Source organism: Papaver somniferum, chromosome 1, assembly GCF_003573695.1.
Source record: "Papaver somniferum cultivar HN1 chromosome 1, ASM357369v1, whole genome shotgun sequence".
NCBI classification, from domain to species: domain Eukaryota; kingdom Viridiplantae; phylum Streptophyta; class Magnoliopsida; order Ranunculales; family Papaveraceae; genus Papaver; species Papaver somniferum.
The window spans coordinates 168,583,988-168,606,212 of record NC_039358.1 but is presented as its reverse complement, the minus strand read 5'-3'; the positions used below and the strand labels follow the sequence as shown (position 1 = coordinate 168,606,212).

General features: G+C 37.3%; 2 protein-coding genes across 2 annotated transcripts; one reads left to right on the top strand and one right to left on the bottom strand.

Annotated features, from left to right (window-relative positions):
• Positions 1–15,973: 15,973 nt before the first annotated feature.
• LOC113307651 (transcriptional regulator ATRX homolog) lies at positions 15,974–19,159 on the top strand. The gene is made up of 3 exons (XM_026556104.1): positions 15,974–16,265; positions 16,491–18,515; positions 18,622–19,159. The coding sequence occupies exons 1-3, from the start codon at positions 16,188–16,190 to the stop codon at positions 18,685–18,687; spliced, it is 2,169 nt and encodes a 722-aa protein (XP_026411889.1). The 5' UTR covers positions 15,974–16,187; the 3' UTR covers positions 18,688–19,159.
• Positions 19,160–19,540: 381 nt separating this feature from the next.
• On the bottom strand, positions 19,541–21,835 carry LOC113333961 (ribosomal protein L11 methyltransferase-like). The gene is made up of 7 exons (XM_026580323.1): positions 21,530–21,835; positions 21,367–21,450; positions 21,121–21,264; positions 20,967–21,032; positions 20,606–20,773; positions 20,197–20,513; positions 19,541–20,045 (listed from the first exon to the last, which is right to left on the bottom strand). The coding sequence occupies exons 1-7, from the start codon at positions 21,809–21,811 to the stop codon at positions 19,778–19,780; spliced, it is 1,329 nt and encodes a 442-aa protein (XP_026436108.1). The 5' UTR covers positions 21,812–21,835; the 3' UTR covers positions 19,541–19,777.
• Positions 21,836–22,225: the final 390 nt, after the last annotated feature.

The following is a 22,225-nucleotide window of genomic DNA, read 5'->3' as shown; positions in this document are numbered from 1 at the left end:
TTTATTAAAGTCTTCGACTTTGGGTCGTAGCAACTCTTAGTTGTGGGTGAGATCAGCTAAGGGAATCAAGTGCGCAGTATCCTGCTGGGATCAGAGGCGTAGGAGCATAATTGTACCTTGGATCAGTGTGAGATTGGTTGGGTTCAACTACAGTCCAGACCGAAGTTAATTTGGAGTAGGCTAGTGTCTGTAGCGGCTTAATACAGTGTGTGTTCAATCTGGACTAGGTCCTAGGATTTTTCTGCATTTGCGGTTTCCTCGTTAACAAAATTTCTGGTGTCTGTGTTATTTCAGTTTCCGCATTATATTGTTTTATCTTTATAATTGAAATAATACAGGTTGTGTGTTAGTTCAATCAATTATAATATCCAACCTTTTGGTTGTTGATTTATTAATTAACACTTGGATATTGGTCTTCGGTACCATCCAAGTTATCTCTCTAGTATTTGATAAAGACTCGCATATTTCTATTTGCTTGAGTATATATCAAATCGATAGATTGAGATATAAACTCTTTGATATACTTTTATCTGGATTGAGCCTGACTGTCTAGTTGATTCTCTAGAAAGTATATTGGAGTTTGTCCATACAGATTGCTGAGCGAAATATTGGGTGTGGTTGTTAGACCCCCGCTTTTTCAACTTTGACGGAGATTGCGGAGACAATGATGAAGACGTTGATCAACATGCACTTGGGGAAGGATTCGTGTTAGAAGAAATTCCTGAAATTTCACTTCATCTCATTTATGGTGTTCGAGCTCCACAAACAATGCGTGTAAAGGGAACCATAGAGGGACAACCAGTAATGGTATTAATTGATTCCGGGAGCACGCACAATTTTTTGAGTTATAAAATTGCACAAAAGATTGCCTTGCAACCACCAACAAAAGGTCAACTTCATTTTGTTACGGCCTCAGGCGAAAAATTAAAAAGTTCTGGTCTTTGCAAAGGGTAAGCATTTTTGTTCAAGGTATTTCCATTTCTACTGATTTATACTTATTATCCTTGGAGGGTTATGATGCTGTACTTGGAGCTTAATGGTTGGGGACTCTTGGTCCAATAACCTGGGATTTCAACAAACTTGAGATGACTTTCCAAATATAAGACAAACAAGTGAAGTTACAAGGTATTTCTACCCGAAACAACAAATGGAGGTATGCAACTGGGATAAGTATCGAGACCGGAAACAAAGGCAGTGGTTTATTGATGCAGTTAGTTGCTTCGGTCAAGGAAGAAAGGGAAGGATTCATATCAAACAATAATCATTCAATGGTACTGCTGTATTTCTTACTCATTTTCTTCATTGGGGTTGTTTTTTCTATTATGGGATCTGGTTATTTATTGCTTATAAAGAAGAAGGAAGGAACTTGGCGTTCTTGTATCAATTACTGGGAACTGAATAAAATCACTATTAAAGATAAATTTTCAATTCGAGAATTGTTGGATGATCTACATGGGGCTGCTTACTTTATAAAGCTTGATTTGCGATCGGGGTACTATCAAATCCATATGGCATCTAATGACATTTCTAAGCAGTGGAGTCCATATTTGTTGGGTCGACAATTTGTTGTTCGTACCAATCCTCAAAGCCTAAAATATTTGTGGGAACAACGCATCTCTACGGCAACACAACGGAAATGGCTAATCCAGCTTATGGGATATGATTTTATTATCAAAGACAAAAGTGGGAATGCAAATTATTTGGCCGATGGTTTAAGTGTCCTGCATATGTTATTTGGAAAATTCTTAACGACTTCAGTGATCATTTTCCAGATTTTGTTTTAAAGGAAAAGAGCTTTTATTGGCAAGGGAAAAATGTTGATATGTGTTGGAGTTATTGGTGTTGCTGGAGCTATATATATTTTAAACGAGTTCGAAAGGCGTACTCTTGATTTTTCCCTTGAGGACAAGAGAAATTTTTAGGGACGGTGAAATGTTATGTGTTAGAACTTGCACAGTATTATGTACATTACTATTTGAATGGATTACAACCTAATTGAAGCATCAAACCTAGATTACCGATCTTAAGAATCTCAATTACATAATCCAACTCAAAAAAAAAAAAACCCAAACCCTCTGATGTTGTATAAATGATCACCAAACCCAACCCTCTATGTAAGGGGGAGTGGTTTCCATGTGAGATGGAGTATTGACTAAGGGGGAGTGACATATCACCATAGTATTGTTGTTGAAAGTTATGATACAATTGAACTTTGGCGTTGTGTGATGATAGTATGACACTGTATAACAATGATTGAGAACTATTGTTTTCTTGTTGTTATAGCTACGGATTTTCAACAACGATGATGCTAAACTTACAACCTTTGGGATCATTGGAGTACTTGGAAGTGACGAAGATTTCGAGTAATGTTGAAGATTAGGCATGTGGAATAGGAGCTACAAAAGTTAATTTATTTATTTTTTATTCCATATGTATTAATAGTTTTGCCACTAAAATTGACAAAGGGGGAGATTGTTAGAGCATTGCTCGATCGAACTCGCATGCGTTGCTATCTCAAGCATGTTTGTCAATGTTAGTGATCAAAACTATAAGTCTTGATTTCTAGCCTACATAGCTAAAGGTCTCGGAGTAGGATAGAAAGTGTAGTTGAGCTCAAGAACTCCATGGCAATCATCATACAAGACGAAGGACTACTCAAGGAACTGGTGGATCTTCATCGACTAAAAGGTATGTGGAGACTTGAACTTATTTGTCACTCAAAAGTCTATCTATTCAATCTCCTACTCTTGAGACAAAAGTTGTTTTGATATATAGACTTTCATTATACACATTTGCTATTTCGAGCTGAGTTTATCTCGCTTATCTATTTCTCGAAATATGTGTTGGTAAGCTTTCGCTTTAGCCGAATTCATCTTTACCTAGTGACGAAAGTCATGTTATGTTTCAATCACTTTGAAAATTGCTCTGACGAAAAATGGTCTGTGAATAACAACTATATCCGTCCTATGAGAATGTTTCAATGATTGAAATGAGATTTTAGATTACATAACCATTGATAGGATATACGAATTGTTGTGGAAACACATATATGTATAAGTCCTTATTCCTTGAACCAAAGTTTGCGAACTTTGTTGATCAAGAGAAATGGAAGTGGCGTGAGCCAAGTCGCGAATTGGCGGAAGTTCTCGACCCGAGAATTTCTGCTGGAGTTTGTGAACTCCTTCCATGAGCTTAAGTCCGCGAACCCAGTTTGCGAACTTGAGCAGGTTATATCTAAAGTCGGTTGTTCTTTAACTAATGTTTGTTTAAACTAAGGAATGCTTTTGCAAACCGTGGGTATAAAGTTCATGAACCGATTCGAGTGAATCAAGCCGATTTTGCTTCGATTGTGTCTTGTGTAGTTACATAAGATCTAAGCAATTGAACAACTCTCTAACTAGTTCATTTGAGTCATTTGAACTAGTTATGGTGAAGAAGAATATGGTTGATATAAAAGTAATCATATGGTTAACCATTTGGTTGACTTGTTGAACCAACAAATGTTAATGTTTGGGTACGGTTCATAAACCCAAAATTGGACATTTCATTTGTGTGTAACAAGCTAAGTTTTTGATCCAACGGTTGAGAAATATTAGCTTGAATCTAATCAGGTTTTCATCTAACGGTGCATATTGAATGCTTTGTTACCAAGCTAACATTGATTGCAAACCCTGATTTGAAAGTGTATATAAGGGAGAACTCTAGCAACTGGGAAACCTAATCCCCGCACATTTTGTGTGATACTAATTGTGCTAAGCTAGAGTCGATCTCCTTTAAACTTTGGTTTCTTCTTCTAAACCAGGTTAATGACTTAAAGACTTCATTGGGATTGTGAAGCCAGACCGTTACTACTTTTCTTGTAGTTGTGTGATATGATCTTGCATCTTCTATCATTACGAGTTCGATTGTAATAATTGACTCGAGATTTTATATCTCCGATAGGCAAGATAGAAAGAAGTCACAAACATCTTCGTCTCATCGTTTGTGATTCCACAATATCTTTTTTCGCTGCGTCGATTAAGATTATTGTGAGGTGATTGATAATACTAAGTTGTTCTTCGGGAATATAAGTCTGGTATTATTGGTTGGTTCCTGTTCACCTTGATTTATCAAAAGACGGAACAAAACTCATAGGTATATTCGTGGGAGACGGATTTATCTATTACCGTAGACTTTTCTGTGTGATACAAATTTGTTTATTAAAGTCTTCGACTTTGGGTCGTAGCAACTCTTAGTTGTGGGTGAGATCAGCTAAGGGAATCAAGTGCGCAGTATCCTGCTGGGATCAGAGGCGTAGGAGCATAATTGTACCTTGGATCAGTGTGAGATTGGTTGGGGTTCAACTACAGTCCAGACCGAAGTTAATTTGGAGTAGGCTAGTGTCTGTAGCGGCTTAATACAGTGTGTGTTCAATCTGGACTAGGTCCTAGGATTTTTCTGCATTTGCGGTTTCCTCGTTAACAAAATTTCTGGTGTCTGTGTTATTTCAGTTTCCGCATTATATTGTTTTATCTTTATAATTGAAATAATACAGGTTGTGTGTTAGTTCAATCAATTATAATATCCAACCTTTTGGTTGTTGATTTATTAATTAACACTTGGATATTGGTCTTCGGTACCATCCAAGTTATCTCTCTAGTATTTGATAAAGACTCGCATATTTCTATTTGCTTGAGTATATATCAAATCGATAGATTGAGATATAAACTCTTTGATATACTTTTATCTGGATTGAGCCTGACTGTCTAGTTGATTCTCTAGAAAGTATATTGGAGTTTGTCCATACAGATTGCTGAGCGAAATATTGGGTGTGGTTGTTAGACCCCCGCTTTTTCAACTTTGACGGAGATTGCGGAGACAATGATGAAGACGTTGATCAACATGCACTTGGGGAAGGATTCGTGTTAGAAGAAATTCCTGAAATTTCACTTCATCTCATTTATGGTGTTCGAGCTCCACAAACAATGCGTGTAAAGGGAACCATAGAGGGACAACCAGTAATGGTATTAATTGATTCCGGGAGCACGCACAATTTTTTGAGTTATAAAATTGCACAAAAGATTGCCTTGCAACCACCAACAAAAGGTCAACTTCATTTTGTTACGGCCTCAGGCGAAAAATTAAAAAGTTCTGGTCTTTGCAAAGGGTAAGCATTTTTGTTCAAGGTATTTCCATTTCTACTGATTTATACTTATTATCCTTGGAGGGTTATGATGCTGTACTTGGAGCTTAATGGTTGGGGACTCTTGGTCCAATAACCTGGGATTTCAACAAACTTGAGATGACTTTCCAAATATAAGACAAACAAGTGAAGTTACAAGGTATTTCTACCCGAAACAACAAATGGAGGTATGCAACTGGGATAAGTATCGAGACCGGAAACAAAGGCAGTGGTTTATTGATGCAGTTAGTTGCTTCGGTCAAGGAAGAAAGGGAAGGATTCATATCAAACAATAATCATTCAATGGTACTGCTGTATTTCTTACTCATTTTCTTCATTGGGGTTGTTTTTTCTATTATGGGATCTGGTTATTTATTGCTTATAAAGAAGAAGGAAGGAACTTGGCGTTCTTGTATCAATTACTGGGAACTGAATAAAATCACTATTAAAGATAAATTTTCAATTCGAGAATTGTTGGATGATCTACATGGGGCTGCTTACTTTATAAAGCTTGATTTGCGATCGGGGTACTATCAAATCCATATGGCATCTAATGACATTTCTAAGCAGTGGAGTCCATATTTGTTGGGTCGACAATTTGTTGTTCGTACCAATCCTCAAAGCCTAAAATATTTGTGGGAACAACGCATCTCTACGGCAACACAACGGAAATGGCTAATCCAGCTTATGGGATATGATTTTATTATCAAAGACAAAAGTGGGAATGCAAATTATTTGGCCGATGGTTTAAGTGTCCTGCATATGTTATTTGGAAAATTCTTAACGACTTCAGTGATCATTTTCCAGATTTTGTTTTAAAGGAAAAGAGCTTTTATTGGCAAGGGAAAAATGTTGATATGTGTTGGAGTTATTGGTGTTGCTGGAGCTATATATATTTTAAACGAGTTCGAAAGGCGTACTCTTGATTTTTCCCTTGAGGACAAGAGAAATTTTTAGGGACGGTGAAATGTTATGTGTTAGAACTTGCACAGTATTATGTACATTACTATTTGAATGGATTACAACCTAATTGAAGCATCAAACCTAGATTACCGATCTTAAGAATCTCAATTACATAATCCAACTCAAAAAAAAAAAAACCCAAACCCTCTGATGTTGTATAAATGATCACCAAACCCAAACCCTCTATGTAAGGGGGAGTGGTTTCCATGTGAGATGGAGTATTGACTAAGGGGGAGTGACATATCACCATAGTATTGTTGTTGAAAGTTATGATACAATTGAACTTTGGCGTTGTGTGATGATAGTATGACACTGTATAACAATGATTGAGAACTATTGTTTTCTTGTTGTTATAGCTACGGATTTTCAACAACGATGATGCTAAACTTACAACCTTTGGGATCATTGGAGTACTTGGAAGTGACGAAGATTTCGAGTAATGTTGAAGATTAGGCATGTGGAATAGGAGCTACAAAAGTTAATTTATTTATTTTTTGTATTCCATATGTATTAATAGTTTTGCCACTAAAATTGACAAAGGGGGAGATTGTTAGAGCATTGCTCGATCGAACTCGCATGCGTTGCTATCTCAAGCATGTTTGTCAATGTTAGTGATCAAAACTATAAGTCTTGATTTCTAGCCTACATAGCTAAAGGTCTCGGAGTAGGATAGAAAGTGTAGTTGAGCTCAAGAACTCCATGGCAATCATCATACAAGACGAAGGACTACTCAAGGAACTGGTGGATCTTCATCGACTAAAAGGTATGTGGAGACTTGAACTTATTTGTCACTCAAAAGTCTATCTATTCAATCTCCTACTCTTGAGACAAAAGTTGTTTTGATATATAGACTTTCATTATACACATTTGCTATTTCGAGCTGAGTTTATCTCGCTTATCTATTTCTCGAAATATGTGTTGGTAAGCTTTCGCTTTAGCCGAATTCATCTTTACCTAGTGACGAAAGTCATGTTATGTTTCAATCACTTTGAAAATTGCTCTGACGAAAAATGGTCTGTGAATAACAACTATATCCGTCCTATGAGAATGTTTCAATGATTGAAATGAGATTTTAGATTACATAACCATTGATAGGATATACGAATTGTTGTGGAAACACATATATGTATAAGTCCTTATTCCTTGAACCAAAGTTTGCGAACTTTGTTGATCAAGAGAAATGGAAGTGGCGTGAGCCAAGTCGCGAATTGGCGGAAGTTCTCGACCCGAGAATTTCTGCTGGAGTTTGTGAACTCCTTCCATGAGCTTAAGTCCGCGAACCCAGTTTGCGAACTTGAGCAGGTTATATCTAAAGTCGGTTGTTCTTTAACTAATGTTTGTTTAAACTAAGGAATGCTTTTGCAAACCGTGGGTATAAAGTTCATGAACCGATTCGAGTGAATCAAGCCGATTTTGCTTCGATTGTGTCTTGTGTAGTTACATAAGATCTAAGCAATTGAACAACTCTCTAACTAGTTCATTTGAGTCATTTGAACTAGTTATGGTGAAGAAGAATATGGTTGATATAAAAGTAATCATATGGTTAACCATTTGGTTGACTTGTTGAACCAACAAATGTTAATGTTTGGGTACGGTTCATAAACCCAAAATTGGACATTTCATTTGTGTGTAACAAGCTAAGTTTTTGATCCAACGGTTGAGAAATATTAGCTTGAATCTAATCAGGTTTTCATCTAACGGTGCATATTGAATGCTTTGTTACCAAGCTAACATTGATTGCAAACCCTGATTTGAAAGTGTATATAAGGGAGAACTCTAGCAACTGGGAAACCTAATCCCCGCACATTTTGTGTGATACTAATTGTGCTAAGCTAGAGTCGATCTCCTTTAAACTTTGGTTTCTTCTTCTAAACCAGGTTAATGACTTAAAGACTTCATTGGGATTGTGAAGCCAGACCGTTACTACTTTTCTTGTAGTTGTGTGATATGATCTTGCATCTTCTATCATTACGAGTTCGATTGTAATAATTGACTCGAGATTTTATATCTCCGATAGGCAAGATAGAAAGAAGTCACAAACATCTTCGTCTCATCGTTTGTGATTCCACAATATCTTTTTTCGCTGCGTCGATTAAGATTATTGTGAGGTGATTGATAATACTAAGTTGTTCTTCGGGAATATAAGTCTGGTATTATTGGTTGGTTCCTGTTCACCTTGATTTATCAAAAGACGGAACAAAACTCATAGGTATATTCGTGGGAGACGGATTTATCTATTACCGTAGACTTTTCTGTGTGATACAAATTTGTTTATTAAAGTCTTCGACTTTGGGTCGTAGCAACTCTTAGTTGTGGGTGAGATCAGCTAAGGGAATCAAGTGCGCAGTATCCTGCTGGGATCAGAGGCGTAGGAGCATAATTGTACCTTGGATCAGTGTGAGATTGGTTGGGGTTCAACTACAGTCCAGACCGAAGTTAATTTGGAGTAGGCTAGTGTCTGTAGCGGCTTAATACAGTGTGTGTTCAATCTGGACTAGGTCCTAGGATTTTTCTGCATTTGCGGTTTCCTCGTTAACAAAATTTCTGGTGTCTGTGTTATTTCAGTTTCCGCATTATATTGTTTTATCTTTATAATTGAAATAATACAGGTTGTGTGTTAGTTCAATCAATTATAATATCCAACCTTTTGGTTGTTGATTTATTAATTAACACTTGGATATTGGTCTTCGGTACCATCCAAGTTATCTCTCTAGTATTTGATAAAGACTCGCATATTTCTATTTGCTTGAGTATATATCAAATCGATAGATTGAGATATAAACTCTTTGATATACTTTTATCTGGATTGAGCCTGACTGTCTAGTTGATTCTCTAGAAAGTATATTGGAGTTTGTCCATACAGATTGCTGAGCGAAATATTGGGTGTGGTTGTTAGACCCCCGCTTTTTCAACTTTGACGGAGATTGCGGAGACAATGATGAAGACGTTGATCAACATGCACTTGGGGAAGGATTCGTGTTAGAAGAAATTCCTGAAATTTCACTTCATCTCATTTATGGTGTTCGAGCTCCACAAACAATGCGTGTAAAGGGAACCATAGAGGGACAACCAGTAATGGTATTAATTGATTCCGGGAGCACGCACAATTTTTTGAGTTATAAAATTGCACAAAAGATTGCCTTGCAACCACCAACAAAAGGTCAACTTCATTTTGTTACGGCCTCAGGCGAAAAATTAAAAAGTTCTGGTCTTTGCAAAGGGTAAGCATTTTTGTTCAAGGTATTTCCATTTCTACTGATTTATACTTATTATCCTTGGAGGGTTATGATGCTGTACTTGGAGCTTAATGGTTGGGGACTCTTGGTCCAATAACCTGGGATTTCAACAAACTTGAGATGACTTTCCAAATATAAGACAAACAAGTGAAGTTACAAGGTATTTCTACCCGAAACAACAAATGGAGGTATGCAACTGGGATAAGTATCGAGACCGGAAACAAAGGCAGTGGTTTATTGATGCAGTTAGTTGCTTCGGTCAAGGAAGAAAGGGAAGGATTCATATCAAACAATAATCATTCAATGGTACTGCTGTATTTCTTACTCATTTTCTTCATTGGGGTTGTTTTTTCTATTATGGGATCTGGTTATTTATTGCTTATAAAGAAGAAGGAAGGAACTTGGCGTTCTTGTATCAATTACTGGGAACTGAATAAAATCACTATTAAAGATAAATTTTCAATTCGAGAATTGTTGGATGATCTACATGGGGCTGCTTACTTTATAAAGCTTGATTTGCGATCGGGGTACTATCAAATCCATATGGCATCTAATGACATTTCTAAGCAGTGGAGTCCATATTTGTTGGGTCGACAATTTGTTGTTCGTACCAATCCTCAAAGCCTAAAATATTTGTGGGAACAACGCATCTCTACGGCAACACAACGGAAATGGCTAATCCAGCTTATGGGATATGATTTTATTATCAAAGACAAAAGTGGGAATGCAAATTATTTGGCCGATGGTTTAAGTGTCCTGCATATGTTATTTGGAAAATTCTTAACGACTTCAGTGATCATTTTCCAGATTTTGTTTTAAAGGAAAAGAGCTTTTATTGGCAAGGGAAAAATGTTGATATGTGTTGGAGTTATTGGTGTTGCTGGAGCTATATATATTTTAAACGAGTTCGAAAGGCGTACTCTTGATTTTTCCCTTGAGGACAAGAGAAATTTTTAGGGACGGTGAAATGTTATGTGTTAGAACTTGCACAGTATTATGTACATTACTATTTGAATGGATTACAACCTAATTGAAGCATCAAACCTAGATTACCGATCTTAAGAATCTCAATTACATAATCCAACTCAAAAAAAAAAAAACCCAAACCCTCTGATGTTGTATAAATGATCACCAAACCCAAACCCTCTATGTAAGGGGGAGTGGTTTCCATGTGAGATGGAGTATTGACTAAGGGGGAGTGACATATCACCATAGTATTGTTGTTGAAAGTTATGATACAATTGAACTTTGGCGTTGTGTGATGATAGTATGACACTGTATAACAATGATTGAGAACTATTGTTTTCTTGTTGTTATAGCTACGGATTTTCAACAACGATGATGCTAAACTTACAACCTTTGGGATCATTGGAGTACTTGGAAGTGACGAAGATTTCGAGTAATGTTGAAGATTAGGCATGTGGAATAGGAGCTACAAAAGTTAATTTATTTATTTTTTGTATTCCATATGTATTAATAGTTTTGCCACTAAAATTGACAAAGGGGGAGATTGTTAGAGCATTGCTCGATCGAACTCGCATGCGTTGCTATCTCAAGCATGTTTGTCAATGTTAGTGATCAAAACTATAAGTCTTGATTTCTAGCCTACATAGCTAAAGGTCTCGGAGTAGGATAGAAAGTGTAGTTGAGCTCAAGAACTCCATGGCAATCATCATACAAGACGAAGGACTACTCAAGGAACTGGTGGATCTTCATCGACTAAAAGGTATGTGGAGACTTGAACTTATTTGTCACTCAAAAGTCTATCTATTCAATCTCCTACTCTTGAGACAAAAGTTGTTTTGATATATAGACTTTCATTATACACATTTGCTATTTCGAGCTGAGTTTATCTCGCTTATCTATTTCTCGAAATATGTGTTGGTAAGCTTTCGCTTTAGCCGAATTCATCTTTACCTAGTGACGAAAGTCATGTTATGTTTCAATCACTTTGAAAATTGCTCTGACGAAAAATGGTCTGTGAATAACAACTATATCCGTCCTATGAGAATGTTTCAATGATTGAAATGAGATTTTAGATTACATAACCATTGATAGGATATACGAATTGTTGTGGAAACACATATATGTATAAGTCCTTATTCCTTGAACCAAAGTTTGCGAACTTTGTTGATCAAGAGAAATGGAAGTGGCGTGAGCCAAGTCGCGAATTGGCGGAAGTTCTCGACCCGAGAATTTCTGCTGGAGTTTGTGAACTCCTTCCATGAGCTTAAGTCCGCGAACCCAGTTTGCGAACTTGAGCAGGTTATATCTAAAGTCGGTTGTTCTTTAACTAATGTTTGTTTAAACTAAGGAATGCTTTTGCAAACCGTGGGTATAAAGTTCATGAACCGATTCGAGTGAATCAAGCCGATTTTGCTTCGATTGTGTCTTGTGTAGTTACATAAGATCTAAGCAATTGAACAACTCTCTAACTAGTTCATTTGAGTCATTTGAACTAGTTATGGTGAAGAAGAATATGGTTGATATAAAAGTAATCATATGGTTAACCATTTGGTTGACTTGTTGAACCAACAAATGTTAATGTTTGGGTACGGTTCATAAACCCAAAATTGGACATTTCATTTGTGTGTAACAAGCTAAGTTTTTGATCCAACGGTTGAGAAATATTAGCTTGAATCTAATCAGGTTTTCATCTAACGGTGCATATTGAATGCTTTGTTACCAAGCTAACATTGATTGCAAACCCTGATTTGAAAGTGTATATAAGGGAGAACTCTAGCAACTGGGAAACCTAATCCCCGCACATTTTGTGTGATACTAATTGTGCTAAGCTAGAGTCGATCTCCTTTAAACTTTGGTTTCTTCTTCTAAACCAGGTTAATGACTTAAAGACTTCATTGGGATTGTGAAGCCAGACCGTTACTACTTTTCTTGTAGTTGTGTGATATGATCTTGCATCTTCTATCATTACGAGTTCGATTGTAATAATTGACTCGAGATTTTATATCTCCGATAGGCAAGATAGAAAGAAGTCACAAACATCTTCGTCTCATCGTTTGTGATTCCACAATATCTTTTTTCGCTGCGTCGATTAAGATTATTGTGAGGTGATTGATAATACTAAGTTGTTCTTCGGGAATATAAGTCTGGTATTATTGGTTGGTTCCTGTTCACCTTGATTTATCAAAAGACGGAACAAAACTCATAGGTATATTCGTGGGAGACGGATTTATCTATTACCGTAGACTTTTCTGTGTGATACAAATTTGTTTATTAAAGTCTTCGACTTTGGGTCGTAGCAACTCTTAGTTGTGGGTGAGATCAGCTAAGGGAATCAAGTGCGCAGTATCCTGCTGGGATCAGAGGCGTAGGAGCATAATTGTACCTTGGATCAGTGTGAGATTGGTTGGGGTTCAACTACAGTCCAGACCGAAGTTAATTTGGAGTAGGCTAGTGTCTGTAGCGGCTTAATACAGTGTGTGTTCAATCTGGACTAGGTCCTAGGATTTTTCTGCATTTGCGGTTTCCTCGTTAACAAAATTTCTGGTGTCTGTGTTATTTCAGTTTCCGCATTATATTGTTTTATCTTTATAATTGAAATAATACAGGTTGTGTGTTAGTTCAATCAATTATAATATCCAACCTTTTGGTTGTTGATTTATTAATTAACACTTGGATATTGGTCTTCGGTACCATCCAAGTTATCTCTCTAGTATTTGATAAAGACTCGCATATTTCTATTTGCTTGAGTATATATCAAATCGATAGATTGAGATATAAACTCTTTGATATACTTTTATCTGGATTGAGCCTGACTGTCTAGTTGATTCTCTAGAAAGTATATTGGAGTTTGTCCATACAGATTGCTGAGCGAAATATTGGGTGTGGTTGTTAGACCCCCGCTTTTTCAACTTTGACGGAGATTGCGGAGACAATGATGAAGACGTTGATCAACATGCACTTGGGGAAGGATTCGTGTTAGAAGAAATTCCTGAAATTTCACTTCATCTCATTTATGGTGTTCGAGCTCCACAAACAATGCGTGTAAAGGGAACCATAGAGGGACAACCAGTAATGGTATTAATTGATTCCGGGAGCACGCACAATTTTTTGAGTTATAAAATTGCACAAAAGATTGCCTTGCAACCACCAACAAAAGGTCAACTTCATTTTGTTACGGCCTCAGGCGAAAAATTAAAAAGTTCTGGTCTTTGCAAAGGGTAAGCATTTTTGTTCAAGGTATTTCCATTTCTACTGATTTATACTTATTATCCTTGGAGGGTTATGATGCTGTACTTGGAGCTTAATGGTTGGGGACTCTTGGTCCAATAACCTGGGATTTCAACAAACTTGAGATGACTTTCCAAATATAAGACAAACAAGTGAAGTTACAAGGTATTTCTACCCGAAACAACAAATGGAGGTATGCAACTGGGATAAGTATCGAGACCGGAAACAAAGGCAGTGGTTTATTGATGCAGTTAGTTGCTTCGGTCAAGGAAGAAAGGGAAGGATTCATATCAAACAATAATCATTCAATGGTACTGCTGTATTTCTTACTCATTTTCTTCATTGGGGTTGTTTTTTCTATTATGGGATCTGGTTATTTATTGCTTATAAAGAAGAAGGAAGGAACTTGGCGTTCTTGTATCAATTACTGGGAACTGAATAAAATCACTATTAAAGATAAATTTTCAATTCGAGAATTGTTGGATGATCTACATGGGGCTGCTTACTTTATAAAGCTTGATTTGCGATCGGGGTACTATCAAATCCATATGGCATCTAATGACATTTCTAAGCAGTGGAGTCCATATTTGTTGGGTCGACAATTTGTTGTTCGTACCAATCCTCAAAGCCTAAAATATTTGTGGGAACAACGCATCTCTACGGCAACACAACGGAAATGGCTAATCCAGCTTATGGGATATGATTTTATTATCAAAGACAAAAGTGGGAATGCAAATTATTTGGCCGATGGTTTAAGTGTCCTGCATATGTTATTTGGAAAATTCTTAACGACTTCAGTGATCATTTTCCAGATTTTGTTTTAAAGGAAAAGAGCTTTTATTGGCAAGGGAAAAATGTTGATATGTGTTGGAGTTATTGGTGTTGCTGGAGCTATATATATTTTAAACGAGTTCGAAAGGCGTACTCTTGATTTTTCCCTTGAGGACAAGAGAAATTTTTAGGGACGGTGAAATGTTATGTGTTAGAACTTGCACAGTATTATGTACATTACTATTTGAATGGATTACAACCTAATTGAAGCATCAAACCTAGATTACCGATCTTAAGAATCTCAATTACATAATCCAACTCAAAAAAAAAAAAACCCAAACCCTCTGATGTTGTATAAATGAAGATCTCTCAAGTGATATGAATATACTAACGTGTTTTTTTACAGAATAAATAAAGAATACATATATATATATATGTATGTATATATATATATATATATATATATAAGTTTCACAACATCTCTAATATCACTAAAAGCTTTAAGCTACGAAAATGGATATCTTCACGCGCACCATTTCTTATGATTACTGAAACTGAAATGGGAACGAGTGAGCACATCATCCCAAAGGGGTGCCCAATGGAAACAATTAACTCTCATGTAATCACTAACATGCTTCACAGTTCTAAAAGAATATAAATCGAAAGAAACAAGAAGAAACTAATCATTCAACTATTTATGCATCATGAAGCAAGTGTCACTCTAACCTTGCCAAACTCATTGGAGAAGACGACGCGAGTGATTTCCCTCAAATAAAATAGTGTATATAATATCATAACGGATGAATTACCGCCCTACTAAGATACTATTCAAACAGACGAGTTACCACCTTACTATATTAATAAGCAGTAATATTATAACGGATGAATGTTTGACTTAGAAGTCAGTTAGGATATCACAGTTTAGTTACAACTTATAACAGTCCGTTGTAGATTGGTTTAGGAAGTTAGTATGCATGTGTTATAAATTGTGATTTCTCTGTAAGAATAAGACGTGAATGGAAATTATTAATCTTACTTGATCATCAGATCTTTTCTTCCTTATTATTCTCAAAAAAGCATGAATTCCAAAATTAAGAAGGGAAATAATGGTAACAACAAGATTGCTTTGGTCGAAGAAGTTGAAGAACATGACACATGGTGCGTGCAAAAGTGGCAAATCCCATAGTTTGGTATACCCATGGGAATAGAAAACCCATTGGAATAGACGACGGTAACAATAATAACAGGATTTTGATGAAGAGCAGTGTTATCCCGCACGACCTTGCAGAAAGCCATCACGCTCAAGCGGCTTCTTTACCGTTAGATCATCCTTCCTGAAAGTGACAGGTCCTTTCCTGAATGTGAATCTAACCATTGATTTGATCATCTAATCGTAAAGAAGTCGCTTTTGCGGGAAACCATCCCGCAAAGTCATGTGGGATAGCATTTGTCTTTGACGAAATAGAAGGTACTTCTCACCCATCTAACCGTGGGTGGTCAAAACAAAATGCAGCAAACAGGACGCTCTTATTGGTCGAGATTCCCTCGCGTAGGGCCGGAAGCACCGAGAAACGATTCAGCTTTTACCTAACACGTCTTTTTCTGTTCTATTCTAGTTTATAGTTTATCCAAACCTTACCCCGTTTCCCATCCCAAACCTTACCCCGTTTCCCATCCCAAATACAGACACAAGAAGATTGTGTTAGGGTATAGTTAGAGGAAAGTAAATTCTCTTTCATCGGAGACGCTCTCTGCAACTGAAATAAGAATTGATTTGGAAATTTTATCGTACACTCAGAATCACATCCTTTTCTAATTTGTCTTTGGTTTTAGCATTTGTTTTTCTCTGTTTGCAGGTAACAATGGCTACTGGTAATTCATCATCCAAAAGAAAATCGTCTTCTTCTCATAAGAAGAAATCCAGGAAGAGTTCATCTGAGGTATGGATTACATCACAATTTTATGTTGGGGTTTTAGTTTATTTGTATTTTAGGCTTTTTCTTTGCAAACGATTATCAATTCGAATATTTTGTGTCGAAAACAGTAACTTTCAGGTTATTAGACCATGAAATTTAGGTTTTTTAGGTTTTCCTATTTGCATATTCGTCATCGTTCATCTGTTTGTGTTTGTATCTAACATTATGTAATTGTATTGGTTTGTTTAGGTCAAGAAAAGGAGTAGGAGTCACAAAAGAAGTAAATCGAAGAAGCTCCATCATCGCGATGCTTCTCTTACCTATTCTGATGATAGTTTGAGGTCTAAGGATTCTGTGTCAGTTTCATCTACCGATTCAGAAGTGGAATACAAAAGGTCTAGGTCTCGTACTCGGAAGGAAGAAAAGGGGAGCAACAGAAAGAGGGTTCGAAGAGATTCACTGAGCAATGAAGATAGCAGGGAATCCGAATCCCCAAAGAAGAAACAGAGGTCCAAAAGAAGCGAAGATAGGAAAAGTTCTTCCCGAAGGAGGAATAGCAGTAGTTATAAGAGTTCGAAAAAGGATAGATCCGGAGAGAGGAAGAAATCCAGCCATAAGAAGCATGCTAGTGGCCGGTCACGGAGAGGAAAGAGTGTGGATTCCATGCACAGTAATTCGAGAAGTTTGTCAAGTCCTCGAGGTGGGAGTAGCAGCGGTGGGGAGAGAGAATTCGTGAATTCAAGAGGGAGATCTGAAGTTAAGGAGACAAAGAGTAAGAGAAATTCAGGTAAGATGAGTCATGGGAGGGAAGATTCCAGGTCCAGGTCTAGGAGTTGTTCTTCATTCAGTGGACACAGCCAAGAAAATAGATATCGTAGTGAGGACATATATTCAAATGATAATTACCGTGGACGTATTAGATCAGTTGCCATTGCAAGCGAAACAAATGAAGTTGATGGAGGAGATTATCTTAAGGAAGAGAACAAGGCTGATATTATCCAGGCCTATGATGATTGCCCTTCTTCTCGAAGCAATGACAGTTTGGATGGGAATAGAAAGAAGAATCCCTCAGAACATGCATATGTTGACTTCAGAAAGAGAAGCAAAGAAGATCCTAAAATGTTTGAAACGGCCGTAGCAGTTGATAATTCAGAGGGTAATGAGTCAAAGACTATCGTAAGACAAAAAGCCATTGAAAAGTTTGAGGCTTCCACTGGAATTCATATACCAGAGGGAAATGATTTGGAGTCGGTTTTAAGAAAAAAGGCCTTGGAAAAGTTTGAGGCTTCCGCCTTAAGGAAAAGTCCGGAAGCCGATGATTTGGAGGCAATTCTAAGGCAAAAAGCTTTAGAAAATCTTAAGAAGTTTCGAGGGGGGCTTCAGGCAGACAAGAAAACAGTTGGTGACCAGAAGATAGACGAGAGTGAGAATGTTGCTAATTATCTATCTAACGAAGATACCTTTTCAACTAATTTACACAGGGAAGCTGTTAAAGTTACTGAATCCAAAGAAACAGCATTGGAGGTTACAAAAAGTGCTACTAAGCCTTCAGCGGAAAATAAGTCTGTTTCCTACTCTGCAGAAAGTGTAGGTGATCAGGCAGACAAGAGTGACAGCGTTGCCAATCGTCCATCTACTGAGAAAGTTGATGCTGTCACCAGAACTTATTTGCACAAGGAAGCTGGTAAAGTTGCTGGACCAAAAGAAACAGTATCGCGGGTTGCAAAAACTTCAATGGAGAGTAAGTATGCTACTTCTAAAGGTGATAGTCAAATTCCTGATAAAAATCATATCAAGCCTGAGTCTAGGGATCAGACAAGTACTTCGCATGTAGTACCTGGTGCTGCAAATTCTTCTTTGAGCCAAATGGTTGCTGGTATAGCCACCCAAAATAACAATGCAAGTATTGAACTTACTATTAACAAGACCAAGCTAAATACTTCTAGAACTAGGATAATCTCTCCATCTGATCACTCGATTGATAACCAAACACCCATAGCACAAAACTCCCCTGCCACGAAAGTGGTTCAGCCAGAACATATTGAGGTTAAAAAAATTGACGAGATACCGATACCCAGAGCTTCAGATCTAGTTTCCAGTGCTCATATGGCAGAACACAGTGAAAACTGTGAATCTAGTCCTCATAAAGCTTCTTCTTGCATTACTCCCATGAGTGAGAAACAGGAGTCAAAAGAATCAGGGGATGTAATTAAGGGGAGTTCACAGTTTGAACAAAAGACGATGTCTGTGATGCGTGGGGGTGAATTCGTACAGGTAAGTTGTATTATTGGTGTCGTTTTGATAACTTTCAACAATTTTCTTTGAGACATTAGAGTAAGTTAAAGGTTTATTGCCTAACTTGATTTTGATGAATGTGCAGGTGAGTTACAAGGTTTACATACCCAATAAACCCCCGGCTTTGGCAAGGAGGAAACTTCATCGGTGAAAACGCCTTCTTTTGTTCTAGTAAGAAGTAGGCGTTCTCGCAAGTTGCTCAATTCTCTCAAATCAGAAAGCAATCCTACACTCGTGTTGAAATCCATAAAATACACAAAATAAACAGGCCAGTGCCACTTAAATGCATAAAACGTATAATAGGTCTTCTATACAGCTTTAGGATTCTCAAATCTGGAAGACCTTTCTACCAAGTTCCTACAACCATGAGTATTAACTTTTTGATCGTATAGCACTTTCACTTTGCGTGGTTCCTTTCTTTTTTCTTCTTTACAGGTGGGGGCTAATTCAAGTTGACGAGAGCTTTCATTCAAGAAACTTGCTATGATCATTCTGAATGATTTTCTTCCCTTCACTTTTTTGTAGTTTTGTGCAATTTCTAGGCAAGGAAACTGTAAAGTAATCTTTTAATTCAAGTTGCCACATTATCCATCTTTTAATAGTATTTCCTGTCATTCTCCCAATTCTAAGATGTAAAAAGGTACTAATCTTTTCTGATAACGTTGCATGGGCATAGTTCTTGAGTTAAGATAAACATACTGATAAAGAATTCTTATGGAAATTCTTCCATTGTTTGCTATGTTCTCCCTTCTCCATCACCGCCCCAACTACCACCAAACGCCCATACCACACCCTGGACCATCCCCAACACCGTCAAACAATGATGCCGTAAAATATTTCGTTCAAGTAGCAAAATATGGAAACCTTTTCCCCGTACCGGTATAGTTTTAACATATGACAAGTCAATGGTCCACTTTATATATTTTCTTCTACTTGAAGTCTCTTGAATGAGAACAAAGTACATGCTATATAGTATATAGTAGCAAAATGACTGATGATGAACATACCACAAAATACCAATAGATATAAATTGACAGACAGGTAGTCTGATCTGCTCTGATTGAGCAAGGAAAGGATAGGTTTCTTGCTTGGCGAAAATGTGAAAATTGAACTACACGGGCCAAAAATGTACCCTTGAACACTTGGAATGCCAAATTCAGTCTTAACGATCACTTGAGCAGGAATGTCCATCTCAGAAACATGCACAATTCTTTAGCAACTAAGTAGAGCTGTAGGACAATTCACAATTGTAAAACAAAGGTACCAATGTTTTGTAGATGAGATGTTCCCTCATCAGTTCTTTGCCATCGGCATAGTAGTAGTGGTTCTTGGCTGCTGTCATAAAAAAATTGCTCGTGCTTCATGTTCCACCAAATAAATTTGTTTTCGCACTTTTCAGTTGGATATAGGATTCGTTCTCTTTCTGCCACTAACACATGCCCAACCATCCATATTTGATACTGATATATCTCTGAAGTACTGAGAATAACAAACTTCAATTTGTGGGAGCTGCATCGACAAAGTAGGGAAAAGAACTTAGTCCCCCGTAATACTTAATCAAATGCATTTTTACCTGAATATAGTTTCTTTAAGTAAAATTCCAAACATGTTTCAAGTACATTTAGTCAGTAACTAATTGATAATTGCAGAAAACACAAACCTGGCAAGAATGATACCCGAGACAACAATAACACCACCCGGCTTAGCATAGGAAGCAATATTGTCTGCCAACTCTAAGAGAGGATTTAAAAGTATGTTTGCAATGACAATGTCATACTTTTCTGTTTCGGCAACAGCATTCTTAAGTTCTGCATCCCCACATGTTGTCCCAGCTGTGAGAGTATTCGTTGTGTTTCTACTAGTTACCAAAGAAAATTTCAGCTTTTCAGGTTCAATGTGGTTTAGCACAGCATTTTGGGTTGCACTTGTAATCGCTTCAGGATCAATATCAATTCCTACAGCTAAAGCAGCGCCTAGCTGCATGAAACACAAACTATTATGGCAAGGCCTCTCATTTTCAATTTAAAGTAGGAACACAAAGATTGATAACACATTCGGCGTTAACACACCTTCACCGCTGCAATAGCAAGAATTCCAGAACCAGTACCATAATCAAAGAAAGACTCTCCTCCTTTTATCAAGCCGTGCAGCAACAATAAGCACAAGTTAGTTGTAGGATGATCCCCAGTTCCAAATGCCAGTCCAGGATTTAGAATTATATTTATTGCTTGTGAATCTTGTAAAAGAGTAAACGAAACCCATTACCTACAAACTACGACTAAGTTAAACATAAAATATTCAGAATCGGGTGTATCCAGGTATAAATGAGCCAAATTCTAGATGTAAGTTGAAAAACCCAAGATTATGTAATACAGCGTCGAGCGTTTCCTAATAAGGTTATCCAGTAGAGACGGGTTTGATTGGCCATACCGGAGGCGTTATCCACTCAGGCACAATCCAGAGACCTTCAGTAACTTCCACTGGTTGAAATGATTCCTGAAACAAGTAACAGATAAAATCAGTTACAGGATCTCATGTCTACTGAGATATTTAACAGATTTACATTGAGAGGCAAGTTAATAACCTGTGATTTCTTAACCCAGTCAGATTGCTCATCATCCACTATAACTTCATAAGATGGGATCTCTTTCAATCCAATGGAATCAGCAGCATGTAAAATACATCTATCAATATTTTGAGGTTCTGTAAATATAGAATTAACGAAAATCTGCAAGAAATCATCAGTGGTGAATCAAATTGATCCTAAAAATTATAAATTCTAACCCAGATAAATACTAAATCGCTTCACATATGGGCTGTGTAAATGTACCTCATTAGTAACCTCAGAATTCTCAGGTTCATCCATGCTAGCTGAACATGCTCCAAAGCACAGAAGAGCTTCTGAAAGCGTATCCTGACAAAGAACCGAATACAAACCTATTGAAAATGCACAAAAGATTAAAAGAGAGTGAGAGAAAGAACAAGAAGCTTACTGCAATGTCTTTTGGGCAGCGGAGACGGACAGATAAGTAAGACGCGGATGAGAAATCACTGTGAGGCCAGTTATCTAAAGAGGAAGAAGATAAATTTGAAGATGACGTTGAAATCCATCTCTCCGTGAGAACTTGAGATGAAATCATACCATTCTCTCTGATTCTGTTGATTTTGGTAGGTGGAGAAAAGAAACATGGAAGAATTAGAGGGCGGAGATAAGAGGAGAATATAAGGTGTTTGAAGTAAGGATTTCGGAGAGAAGATAATGAAGAACACAACATTCTCACTTGCTAGCTTGGTTTTGCAATTTCTTCGGCCTGATGTCTTCAGGTTTGGGGTTTTGTGGGATTCAATGACTAGTTAAGTTTACAATATCGTCCTAAGGTAAACAGCCACGGTAACAACTTTCAAGCGTGAGCTAAACACTAGTAGCCGTTGCCACGGTTGGAGCCGATGTATGTTTTGATGCAAAAACATTGTAGTGAAATTGTTATTGCTTAGGGGGCACTTTACACGAATCATTTTCTAACTGTTGAGATTATTAGTCCACATTGTGTGGGTTATTTAAGATCCTGCGGTTTATAATCCTTAGGGCCTCTTCACTCATCGCCAATTGGTCTTGAGTTGGATGCTCGTATTTTAACATGGTATCACAGCAGGCTATTTGCGACGAGTCTTTGACCGCGCCTTTACTC

Coding starts and splice junctions, on each gene's coding strand:
- LOC113307651 (XM_026556104.1), top strand. CDS start 16,188: ATGGCTACTGGTAATTCATCATCCAAAAGAAAATCGTCTTCTTCTCAT. Junction 16,266..16,490: donor CCAGGAAGAGTTCATCTGAG/GTATGGATTACA, acceptor TGGTTTGTTTAG/GTCAAGAAAAGGAGTAGGAG. Junction 18,516..18,621: donor GTGGGGGTGAATTCGTACAG/GTAAGTTGTATT, acceptor ATGAATGTGCAG/GTGAGTTACAAGGTTTACAT.
- LOC113333961 (XM_026580323.1), bottom strand. CDS start 21,811: ATGTTGTGTTCTTCATTATCTTCTCTCCGAAATCCTTACTTCAAACAC. Junction 20,774..20,966: donor CTGAGTGGATAACGCCTCCG/GTATGGCCAATC, acceptor ACTCTTTTACAA/GATTCACAAGCAATAAATAT. Junction 20,514..20,605: donor TTGCTATTGCAGCGGTGAAG/GTGTGTTAACGC, acceptor TGTTTCATGCAG/CTAGGCGCTGCTTTAGCTGT.